Source organism: Trematomus bernacchii, unplaced genomic scaffold (genome assembly GCF_902827165.1).
Source record: "Trematomus bernacchii unplaced genomic scaffold, fTreBer1.1, whole genome shotgun sequence".
Taxonomy (NCBI): Eukaryota; Metazoa; Chordata; class Actinopteri; order Perciformes; family Nototheniidae; genus Trematomus; species Trematomus bernacchii.
Window position 1 is genome coordinate 6,431,289 of NW_022987641.1, and position 13,028 is coordinate 6,444,316.

The 13,028-nt window shown below is 38.5% G+C and overlaps 1 protein-coding gene across 1 annotated transcript in view; it reads right to left on the reverse strand.

Moving 5' to 3' along the window:
* Nucleotides 1-4,965, reverse strand: part of pah (phenylalanine hydroxylase) — a 12,735-nt gene extending 7,770 nt beyond the window's left edge. Inside the window, exons 1-2 of the mRNA XM_034133670.1 lie at nt 4,849-4,965; nt 3,073-3,189 (exon numbers count right to left, since the gene is read on the reverse strand). Of these exons, the coding sequence (XP_033989561.1) occupies nt 3,073-3,189; nt 4,849-4,920 (189 nt within the window). The 5' untranslated portion in view covers nt 4,921-4,965. The remainder of the gene's footprint in view (nt 1-3,072; nt 3,190-4,848) is intronic.
* Nucleotides 4,966-13,028: the final 8,063 nt, after the last annotated feature.

A 13,028-nucleotide genomic window follows, 5' to 3' on the forward strand; every position in this document is an offset into this window, starting at 1 on the left:
ACCACTCTAATAGACCAACCTACTACTAACAAAATACAAACACATGCTAATAAATACATTATATTTAAATGCAATGAGGTACAGTTTGAGAACAATATAAACCTGGGTAAATTAAATGGAAAACAGTGGAGTCTGGTTAAAAATAAAGAGAATTAGGCAGGAAAGATTCCCTGTATCGGTCCTTGTTATATCGTACTTGAGCCAGTCTACATTTGTGTGAGTCCACCATGGAGGTCATGGTCTACATTGAACTCCCTCTCTCTATCATTCTCTTTCTGCAAACTGACCTTGAGCCGGACACACTGGACTTGCAACTTTCTAAATGCAAAATTCAACATGTCCTTTTTGCATTTAGGCTTTTTTCATTATGCAGCATGAACACAAACTCTTTTGGACATTCTTCCAAATACTGTACACAATACAGATAGGCTGCAGCTCCATGGTGAATAGCGTGACTACATACATAAGTAGTAATAACCAACAAAAATGTATTTTTGGTTATGTAACTTTGGGGAGGGAGAGGGAGTATGTAGTTCTCTGTCTACTATAGGCTAAGCAAAGAGGAGGGTGTCCTGTTTGCTCCCATCTGGATCCTATTCTACATTTTACAGCTTTTTAAAGGCCCATGTGGTCCTACATCCCCCAGGGACTACCGTACAGAGATGATTCCAGGCTGGCATAGGAAAGAAAAAATAACTCGTTTTCTATTCACTGCCAGCAGATGAAGAGTACATATATGAGGGGTGAATAGCAATGTTGTCAAATTGAAATGATAAAAATTGCAACTTTATCACTGTAATTGTTTCCCATAAACTCAAGAATATTATTAAAAGAACATTAGAATGGCCAACACTTAATACTTTATTTCACCTTCCAAATCTAATGTAGCGAGTTCAAGTAACATCTATATCCTTCATTGATATTTGTTTTAAATCTTTATTTAGACATTTAGTCTGTCAAATAATCAGTAACCTTTTATCTTTTTAAAGATAATAATTGTGTGAAATTGGCTGCATACATTTTTGTAATGTATGCAGCAATGTTTTGTACATGTATTGCAATTAGCAACAATGAACGGAAGAGTGAAGCTTTGGGATAATAAATAAATAATGTCAAATAAAAATACCACTATTTTTAAATGATGTGTCTCACACAGTTAATCAGGTTCATTGATATTGCTGTTTCTTTGCACAAAGGGAAATACTTGTGTGCGGGGTCCAGCTTAAAGCCCAGGCTAAATCCTGAAGCGAGCGGGATACAGGCGTCATTTTGTCAGATTTCTGTGCAACTCGGAGCCTCCCTCTATGTTAGGCAGGTGACACTAACCCTCCTGCTGTCGCCCTGACTGAGGCGCGGGGTCACGGCCGGCCAATGGCTCTGTACGTCACATGAACGCCGCGCTGCTGTGTCACATGGGCTCCAGTCGGTGTGCAACTTTCTGACTGAAATACGGAGATTAGACATTCACAAGATGAAAACAAACCCGTGGTAAGATGCCAGTGCTGAGCTAAACGTTAGCACATGGACAGGCGGAGCAGACGTTTTCAATTTGTCAGAGAAGAAGAAGATGAAGAAACAAGTGTAGGACGTTCTCTTCAAAGCTGTGATTTTAGTGGATCAACATGTGTAACATTACTGTAAGGAAGAGAGGGATGGGTGAAGATGGTTTGGGGGTTGTTTTGCCAACTTTATAGAGAGGCTGTTTAAAAAAAAGAAGATATTTGGGGCAGGAGTAGGGGGAGGATCAGGAAAGTGAGAGCTCATAGGTTCAAAGAGGTTCCTGATGTTTACTGCTGTTAGGAAAGCAGCATTTGGCACATATTGGATATTCAAAACAGTCTGCCCGCCCACATCTCCACCCCCCAAACTCACATGTTTCTTTAATCTCAAACGTCTTTTGAATGGGATTTGTTTTGGATGCTTTCATTTTTTTTGCTGCAAAACGTCAGAGAGAAAAACTTGTTGTGATGTCCATGTTGAAGATTAAACAATGAAAGCGCTGCCAATCAGTGTTTACTTTGAGCCTTCCAACTCACGTACACAGGCAAAATAAATGACTGTTCATGGTACTTTATGTTAATCAATAACTTAAATAAATAGATAAAAGACCTTAAAAGTTTCATCACAGACTCATCGTGTCCATCTGTTTGGATCAGGCTGATATTGACATTTAGGGATATTTGCTTATTTGTTTTCATGCTGACATTAAAGCACAAAACTGATATCAGAAATGTATTATGCAAAAATGAATCGGAGTGTTTTTAAGTTATATTGGATTATTATTACTGCTGTATTAACTTGTTTAAAAGGAACAATCCCCAAATTTGACACATTAAGTTTGGTTTATCTATCACACGTCTGGGCAAACACGGTTATAATATTTAACTGGAAGTGATTTTTGTGAAGTCCAATGCTGTTTAATTTCCATAGTAACCCTGGGGAGGTTAATGGATCAAAGAGCCATCTGTCAGGATTGCACACGACTGATACACAAACACATGAGATAAGATCAGTTTGTTTAGTTGTCTTCTTCAAAGGGTCACAGAAAGCCACAAGCATGAAAACTGCACTAAAACAACTACAGATAATTATATATTTACAACCTAGCTATCTCTTCTCTAAAACTGTTCAAATCCAATTACTCATGAACTAGATCTTGATCAACTGTAATGTAGTTCATTCATGCATTATGTTTGTCATGTTGAATGTTAATCAGTAACTTTATAACTTGAAAGACCTGAGGAGGTTTCATCACCAACTCAACATTGACACTTTGGGAATTTAGTTTCCTGTTTTTGTACAGATAAACAATTAAACAATGAGCTTTAGAGATCATTGTAGGTGGATATCTGCAGCTTTTCTCCCTTTTTTCGCTAAGCTAATTTACAGACTTCTCAACTAACTCTTAGGAAATTGTTTTAACAAACCCCAGTGATACACTGCATTCCTTCATGCTGAAGCTATATACGTGTCAGTTGTATTGTCTGTAAGCCTAAACCTTGAGGATGACTTAGCAAGATGCATCCCCTGAAGCATCAGGGCTCCTGGTCAGCAGTTTTAAAAAAGAATTACCTCAAAGAGCCGCAGGCCTCTGGCTAACGCTCCGACCTCCTCCTTCAGGGAGAAGATGCAGGAGATCACTTCTGACTTGTTGGTCTCCTCCTCCAGGTACATGGAACCCCTTCTCCGCTGAGAGGGAAAAGAACACAGAACTTGAAAGTCAAGTTTATGGGTGTCCTTCAGGCATTTAGATTTACACAAGCAGAATCTCAGGGGAGCCGCTTACACTTCTTCTACTGCAGGAGTGAATGAAAATAAGAGGTTAACTGGATGTGGACATTTTTATAGTTTGTTTTGATTTTTATATCATCTATGTGATAAAATCTGGCATAAGAAAAGTTTTGATAATAAACTTAACCAGAACAAAGCTTCTAAAACACCACAGTTGCCTTAACTCAGATTTTCAGATGTATTCTAATCGCTATAGTTCATCTGAGTTATCGCCTAATTCCTCACATGTGTGATTAAGTAAATCCATGTGGGTGTAAATTTCATGCATTTATTGTGCAAGAAATCTGGCTTAAAGGCATGGCATGTGAGGCGTCTCATCTAAAGGCTTGAAACCCTCACACATTGAACCTTTTGACGCTGACCTTTTCCGCTATTATGCTGGCACAGACCATCTGATGCACACATGAGAGGATTTATGACAATGAGAGGACAACTTTTCAGGTGTTTAACAGCTGATCTGAATATCTTACAGATGTAGGAATTCCTGCACTGACAGACTGTTATTTATCACAGCACACATTTCATAAGGAGTCTTTACTTCAGAGAAATCAAGGGCCAACATCTTAAAATTAAGGTTTAGGTAAGTTAGTGAATGTACCTTTTGAAATGTACAATAACAGCATGAAAGCGTATATTTGGGAAGATTAAACACTTCATATGTTTCTGTTGGTCGACTAAAGCTCTGGCTTTTATAAACATAGAAGCGTACAGGACCTTGTTTTTATCCAGGCTGCCTAAATACCTGTGCATAGATTATTTTGAATATGTGTGTTTTTGCATTGCCTTTCAAAAATGTCCAGGTATTTAATGATAGCACAAATTGTCCTTTTTCAGGAACATTAGCTGTTTGTATTTAGTCAACCTGCATGGTCTGCTGTAGCATACCTGGAATATTCCAGCTAAGCCTGCCTCTATTGTTGCATTAAAAACAGACTAGCAGAAAGAAGAGGATTTACAATAACTTGTTTTGCCTAACATTACCGTGTCATAACATAACAATACAAATAATCAGAGGTGGGAGAAGTACTAAAATCTTGTACTAAAGTAAAAGTATAAGTACCAGAGTGTAGAAACACTCTGTTACAAGTAAAAGTACTGGAATCAAATTGTTACTCTAGTAAAAGTATTAGCATCAAAATATAATTACATTTCCAAAAGTTAAAGTGCTCATTATTCAGATTGGCCCATTACAGAATAATATATATGATATGTTTTGATTATAATTATTGATTAATTAGAGTGTTATCAAAGCTGGTAAAGGTGCAGCTAATTTGTATTCCTTTGTATGCTGCGGGGGTAGATCGTGAATTTACTCCAGGTGTAAATAAAGTCTTATTTATGTGTTGATTATTTTTCACATCATTAAACAAATCTGCAAAGTAACTAAAGGTACTAAATAAATATAAGGGAGTAATAATACACAATTTAAGTACAGTACTTGAGTAAATGTAGTTACTTTACACCACTGCAAATAATTAGCTGGATTTCTGGAAATGAAAAAGCCAGATGCAAAGAAGTTTTAACGTTATATAGCAGGTATCATAACATGACATTTACCCCTGTTCCTGGCTCCTCTGTTTCTCCATCTTTCCCGTAGTTTCCATTCACTTTCTTGTGTGCTGCGTCCATCCTCTTGCTCTTCAGGTGATCACAGTGAGTGTGCTGATGCTGGACTCTGACAGACTGAGAGTTCGGCTCCTGCCTATAAATCCGCTGTAACGTCGGCCCACGTGACACCACACCTCCCTGTGCATCGGTATGTCACGGGACGGTTGTTGTGAAACAGAATTACAATGGCACATCTGGGTTCTGTTATATGACGGACCCGGGTCTGCCCTGCTGGTTGTCAGCTGAAACATTTTCGTTTTGCTGCAAACCTGAAGCGTCTCAGCTGACTTTCTAAAGCCTTTGCTGAACATTAGGCTATTCACAGATATTTTTAAACTAGGCTATAGAAGTAAGGATCAAAACACAATTGTAATACCAACAAAATTGAATCATGCAGAATGGCTAGAATGACCAGAGATGTAGTTCATTGAGCGGTTTCACACAAAAAAAGTCTTACTTCAAAGTTTTACGGCAAAACTTTTTTTTTTTTACTTGCAAAATTATCTTTTAAATTGACAAAAATCACATGTGTAATTCGTGGCACAATTCAAACGGGGTCGAAAGATAACTTTTCTCTCGCCATTGACTTCAATACATAATTTTTCCGAAATAAGGTCCCATGGAGGTCCACCGGAAAGGGAGGGAAGTAAGTAAGTAATTTTCGAATCATAAATCTATATCGATCATAAATCTATCGATTAGATTTATTATTCGAAAATTATAAAATTAGGGTAGACATGTGGAGATTATCCGACTGAACAAAACGTGATCCGTCTCTTAAATGTGTCAACCACAGACCTTATTTCGAGCTATTTTCCAAAATCCTATGGAGAAATTGCATTGCTTTTTTGTCGAATACTCATTATACATCCATGGAAGGAACCTATGCGCAGCTTACTTCCGGGTTTTAGGACGCGTCACTGTGGAAGATATTATATGTAGGCTGCATGGCTTTGGTGTTGCAGCAATAGACTGTATATATAAAGGTTGCAGCAGACTGAGTTTACAAAAATACATTTGAAATCTGACACATTTACCGAACAGATTTGACAGGGGATGCAGGTAATGATACTAAACAAAGATGTAAGGTTAGTTAATTTTAATCATTAACATAACGAACAAAATATTAAGTAGGCCTACAATTAGCAAGAATTAACGTTAGCCTGAAATGTAAATACTTAAGTAAATGCAAATAGTCTACTTACAGTTAACATCTGTAGTAGTTGTTGCTGGTGCCATTGTGTTTAATGGGCTGTCTCCTATAGGATCCTTCGTGATCAGCTCTGCATCACACCGCAACTGGTCAAATTATGGTTGTAAACAATACAACCTAACATCACATTAAATTGCCATTACAATCATAATGGCATTAAATGATGTCAGAAAAGGACGTCATCAGTTACTGAGATCTTCTAATACTGTGTAGACTTAATAATACGTTTTCGTGTTAACAATTTCACCACCTTCACTGCTGGTAGCTTTCATATGGCTTGTAGAAGTTGTGAGAAAATAGTCTATAACAATAATGAAAAGGCATATGAGGTGATTGCTAGCACCAGGGACATTGGTAAATGATGTCCTTTGTCTACTACAAGCTATTCAATTAGATCAGTTACACACCATTTAGATGCAGATAAACTGTATTTTTTTCTAGGAATAACTATTATTATTATTTTTCTTTATTTCTATGATATAATTACCTTTACCATGATCTGAACCTGGTGATCTCTAAAATGTTACACAGGTACAGGAACTGTACTCTCAGTGCAGTTATCCTTCTAAACTTCTCTGGCATTAGTTAAAGCCCTATCCAGTATTTAATAAGTTGGAGGGAAAAAAATCCTGCAACTTTCACATCTGCGTAAAGGACTTATACAGACCATTGGAGAAGCTAACAGCTAGCTTAGAATAAAGCTTATACAGTAGGTCGCGCGAATATTTTCATGAATATTGTGAAATTGCTATTAATAAAACAGGACCTACAAAGGCAGACAAAGACGCTTCAGTAAAGACAGCAACTCCTGCTGAAACAGAAACAGATAGGTGAGGAAAGTGTAGTAAAAACTCCCAGAGCAGCAGTCACGGCCGACATACTAATGATAGCTTCGACTACTCAAGCTACACCACTTGTTTTTACCGAGTTTTATTTATCGGAAAAACGTCGTCTGCCACCCTTTTAAAGAACGTAGTTGTAAGTTAAACCATTGTTTTATATGTATGAGTAAATTAAGGTATGACATTGAAGTGCCATAACCTAATTTACTATGTTTTAGGTAGTTTAGTATTTAGCCTTGTACTTAAGTGCTTTGAGCTAAATGCTAACATAATATAGCCATTAGCCAAAGTGCTAGAATCATTTGAGGTGCCCATATGTTAGTGTCATTAGTTTCCAGGTATTAGATAAATCATTATTCTGACATGATGGTGCTATATAAAAAGTGAAAGAGCTTTGAAGCTATTTTTTCCAGAGATTAGTCTTGTTTTCCTTGGTTGAACAGCAAACTTTGGCATAGTGAGATTTTTTGCAAGTCTTCTTTATTTATGTGCGTGTTTAATGAAAAACAATTAGGTTGTTTTGGAGGTAAACATTGATTGTGATTCGAATATGTACATGTATGACATTTATTTTCTTATTTTTTTTATTATTTGGTAATATATTATAATGTCAGTCCCTGTACATTACTTTGTTTAATTCTTTCCTTGAATTTTTTAAATAATTGATACTTATTTCGCAGTTATTTCGCCTTAAGATTTTAGGTATTTGAGGGAAATAAATGGAAAGAGCATAATAACATTTTAAACAGTAGTTGTTACATTTGGATCTAAAGTCACTGTGACTTTAGCCTCCCCCTGGTCAGCCAAGTAAACGCTGATGGAGGTTTGAATAGTTTCATAGAAAGGCAACAATTGATCCAAACAAAAATAACATAGATAACAATCTTTATATTTCCTTTTTTTGGAGTAGACTGGATGAGTCATGCATTTGATGCGATGAGTGGCGCGAAGAACTACATCACCTGCATGTGTACACTTGAAGTATAACAAGCCTGCAGTCCATTTTTAAAGGTAAGGAGTTTAACATTTTCCTTATTTGATTGCATTTTGTGTCGCATGTAAACTGATTGTAAGCATTTTCTCAGTTTGGCATAGGACTTAATCGTGGTAAGACAGGTGCTAATCTAACACATTTTGAAAGAACATGTTCCCTTTATTAGAAAATAAAGGCCAGGCTACAACTAGCACAAATCTGAAACTTAAAGAAAATCAAATTGCAGCCATACTACTATTAAAGCCATACCAAAAAAACTCTTGGGAGAAGAGAGGACACGCATACTCCTACTATCCCACCTGAAACTGAGGAGATCCACAGGTGCCACACGAGGGCAGTGTAGGTTTGATAATGCTGAGAGAAAACCCCCAGTCCAGCACACAGAGAAACAGACACAAATCCAGAGTAAACTTATTCTATCAGTAATAAACATCTGATCAACCCAAAATGTTTTGTCAAATAAATGACATATTGTAGTTTATGGAATTAGCTGGAATCTTGTATTTGATTGATAAACTGAACGTGCAGTTTTAGTATCGAAAATACAAAGGGAATCAAATTCTTTACTGTTACAGGTTTTATGTATAAGCCATCAGTTAGCTACCTTTTATATAAATAGGTTGACAAAATAATTCAATATATTATATCAGGTTATGTAAATAAACCTTAATGTAGAAATTGTATATTGTATATAATATACATGTTTTTGTGATAGTTAAAGGTGGGGTAGGTAAGTTTGAGAAACCGGCTCGAGATACACTTTTTGTTATATTCCATGGAATGCTCTTAACATCCCGATAGCAATGAATATCTTAAGTGCTTTGACAAAAAATCCATAAAAATATGTCATCTGTGGAAGCCCTAGTACTGTAAAAAGCACGACCAATCATTTTAGCCGGCCCGGCTAAAATAACTGGATGGCCTACCTGCCTGTCAGCCTTCCATCTGTGCACAAACTTATCTCGTGCCCTCATTGGTCATGTGCGCGTTCGTGTGTGTTGGAGGAGGGGCTCTGTAAGGAAGTGGCAGATTTTTTCCGGCTGTGTATTTTCAAATTCTAGGGATCTCGAGCTGGTTTCTCCAAAATTACCTACCCCACCTTTAAGTGTTTAGTTTAGTTTGTTTAACGTCTGGAATCATTTCATAGGCTGTTTGGAATTTGTGTTTTTATTGTGTGTTCTGTCATGCTGGGCTATTATTTATGTTCAGGATGTTAACTTGAAATGCTAAAATCCATTCTTACTTTAGTGGACAATTTAGGCAACTGTTATCAATACTGTCATATAAACAAACAAATTACTAAAGCCTGTGTAAACATAAAAGTAACCCACAGCGAATCATCACCAACTCTGTAGTTCCCCTTATAGCTTCACAAAAAAGCAGTCTGCACGAAAGACAAGAAGTTAATAACTAGATGCACAAACACAAATCCAAATAAATGTTGCTCTGTGTCTGCTGGATGTGTAACATGATCGCCTTATCATCTTTATACGGTTAATTTATGCCAATGTTGTGCTTTCAGCTTGTTGCTGCAATCGATACAGCTTCAAGTTGAGTCTACTAGCTTTTTTTAAATGCACATACAATCATGCTGTAGCATCCACTTTTTCTTGCACAGGACTCATAATGGGCCACTGTATTTGTGCTGCTTGTGTCCAGCGGTCAGTAATTTGGGACGTGATGTCACATGAAACTGCCATGGTTTTTTGTTCAGTGTCCTCTTCACATTGTACAGTGGATGAAGAGCTCCCCACTGCGTCATTTACTGTCTTTAATGGTGATGGAGACAATTGCTCATTTATCACGAGAAGTGGTGCAGTGTGCGTCTACAATGGTGCTCTCCATAGGCCCTCAGTCTTATTCACACACTGAAGATCCATTCTCACACTAATGATGAGCCAGATGCAAGTCACTTTTTCTGCTAGGAATTAGCTCTTTTACACACTGCAGCTGTCCTCACTTAAAAAAACACATTTTTGTTTTGTCGTGACTTTGCAACTACATTTTTCTGATAATAATTGTAGTATAAAAGTGAATTAGGACGTCTTCAGCACAGAGCATTGCTGAGAGCTGGAGTAGCAGGGGTGCTTAGAGATGATCATCTGTTATAGAGTTGTGATGTTCCTAATTGTGCTTTCATGAGATGCTGTTGATTAATGGACTAGTTGACGGACATCCTGTGAATGTAGTCCACATGTGCACTGTCCACAGGGGTGCTGAAGAATCCACTCCAGCCTTCCAGCAGCATTGTGGAGGTTCTTTTCTGAGAGCAGGAGAGCAAGAGAGGGAGGGAGGGGGGAAGAAAAGAAGTGGGAGCAGAGAAAGAGAATTCAACTTTGGGGCTTTCGGCAGTGCTGTTGTAAAGGGGAGTGAATGAGAGCGGGGGCCGTGCAGCCAGCCACATGGACCGTTCTCACTCGGGATAATGGAGGCCTTTCTGTGGTTCTTAACCCCCTTGTCGCATGCTGGGAACGGGCAGTCGTGCGCCCACCGCTCACAACAGACACGCTCAGACACGCTCACCCACTGGATAATTGAATTTTACACCCAAGAAAGTCACCCCCTTCCCTGGCCGGGGCCCCGCTACACGTGGCCCTGACAGGAACTCTCCCAGGATCAACATCTCATCCAGGGGAGAGTCTGAGGCAGGCCCAGGGGCAGTTTAGTAAGAAAGAGGGAAGTGGTGCTATATCCAAAACCACTGTAAAATGGATTTTCATGAGTTTTGGTGCCAACACTCGTGTTCCTCTCTGGAATTAATTCTGATACTTTGTGGTCTTGCTGTTTGAGATCCCTTAGATATCAATCTCCAGCCGTCATCATGTGAAATTGTCATTCTCCATGTTTGATTTATGACTTCATACCTTTTATAGTGAAACCATAATACTATACTATACTTCCCAATAACCCCAGCTGTACTTTACTACTTTGTGTGAACTCTAGACTGCTAAACAACATGTTTAGTTTACTTTATAAGCATGTTTGCCTATTGACATTAGCATTTAGCGACTCCTGCCAGCATGATCGAACTGTGGTTGTGCAAAGCTGTACACATTTCCAAAAATAACTGAGTGTGTATATGTTCCAACTTATACCTAATATTTTGTGCACAGCGTTTATTTTTCTGAACATATAATCCTTGTTTTAATCAATGCCTCTGATTTGACATTAAAACTAATGCATGCTGTAAAGGCTTTTATTGGGCCTGACAGCTGTTTTCTCGCCTCTGCAGGACGTGCGACAGATAACAGACAGGCATAGTGTTACCTGCAGGTGGACTCTGTTTTTGTAGTGCCATCTTGTTTCCTACACATGTGGTAGAGATGGAGATTAGATTAGAGTGTTTTAAAGGGGGAGAGAGTGGAGGTCCCTAACTGAGGGGGATGACATGTTAAGGTTGTGATGCTTAGGGGGTGCATTGTTGATGTGAGGAGAGAGTGATCCAGACCCTCCCTCCGTGCCCTCAGGCTGATGATCCCGTCAGCAGGGGGACCCGGTTCACCGCCCTCACCAGCTCTCTGACCAAACACAAAAGGTGTTTCCTCCCTGCAGCCGTGGTCACTTTCACCTGTCAGTCAGACTTTCTCTGTGGAGAGCGTCTCCAGGTGAGCGCCGGCTAACGGCTCCTCCTGAAGGGCCTTCTGTTCTGCCTGTTGGATGCCAAAGTAAGGGCAAAAAGCTGCTTTTAGTCAAGTTTAAACTCTCCTGTTCAATTCGAAAGAAATTAAATGATCACCAAAACTTGTGTGTGTATTTTAGGCCAAAGCTGAACAATGATTGTGAAATTACAGATTTACACCACCTTGGGAGTAAATTCAGTGGAGATGCTAATATTTGTTAAATAGGTAAATTCAGCACTATATCAGCCCTCTTTCAATTATGATAACAATACAGAAATGTATGCCATATTTAAATAGTTTTGTTAGACTTATAGATGATATTCATATTTAGTTACAGACAAGTAATGTCATCAAGCTTCTCCGCAAGAAAGAGTATATTTCAAAAACTGGGATAAATGATTAACCTACACTGCCCAGACATTTTTGCACCATTACTAATTTGTACACATTTAAAATGATCAATACTAGAATATTTGAACGAAGCATAGGTAATGTGTTACTCTATTGTACTCATTCAGAGATTTCCTAAACATGAGTCTCAGTCATCAGCGGTGTTTCATCTCCTACGTGTTTGCCTTCTCAGCTGTCCTCAGGTCTGTGTTTACGCAGCCGTCCCTGGTACTGTAGGTGGAGGAACATGGAGACTTAATGAGAACTCTGTGACTGACCGACATTCATGCTGCTTGTCACACAATACCTGACAACACCTTCATGACGTCCCACAGCACACACAGAGGGACTGTCACTCTGCAGCAGATAATCACTTTTGAGTTTGACAAGTCTTTTCCTCGCTATACTGTAGATGTTATGCACCTCACCTCCATGGTCAGTGCCACACTTATTTTTAGCATGTGAATTTCACAAAAATTGTGAATTAATACATTTATATTTAGAAATGATCAGAATCTGAATTCCTTTATTCGTCCCACAGAGGCGAAATTTCCATTTTAAAAGCAAAGTATAGATAGGGACGAAAAAACGATTAGATAAAAGGCAGGCAAGTAGTATTTAAAATAAACATTTTAAATTATTAAAATGTACAGAAGTACACATTCCGGTAGATAAGTAAGAAGCAGCAGTATTTATGAAATAAAATAAGTGTATCATCAGGTTAGTATTGATTGTAAGTATCAGTACTACCCATAATAACTCTTGTTTTGAGTGTTCATTTTTCACCCAATTGAAAAAAAGAGTTTTTATTTTAGCTTCAACTTTATGTACTAAATACTTTTCACACCCTTTCTTTGACATGTTCAACAAGTGGTCTCAGTCGGAGTAAATGTTGATGTGTTGGGAGACTTACTGTAACTCTCTCCACCAGCAGAGGACGACATTTGCCCGGCAGCCTCCCTCTCATCCGCCCCCCCCCCACCCCCCTCCTTCTCCTCCGATCCTCTCTGTCCCCAGCGACAGCCCCTCCCATCATTGCCATAACCTCTCCTAATCCCCCCCACCCATCG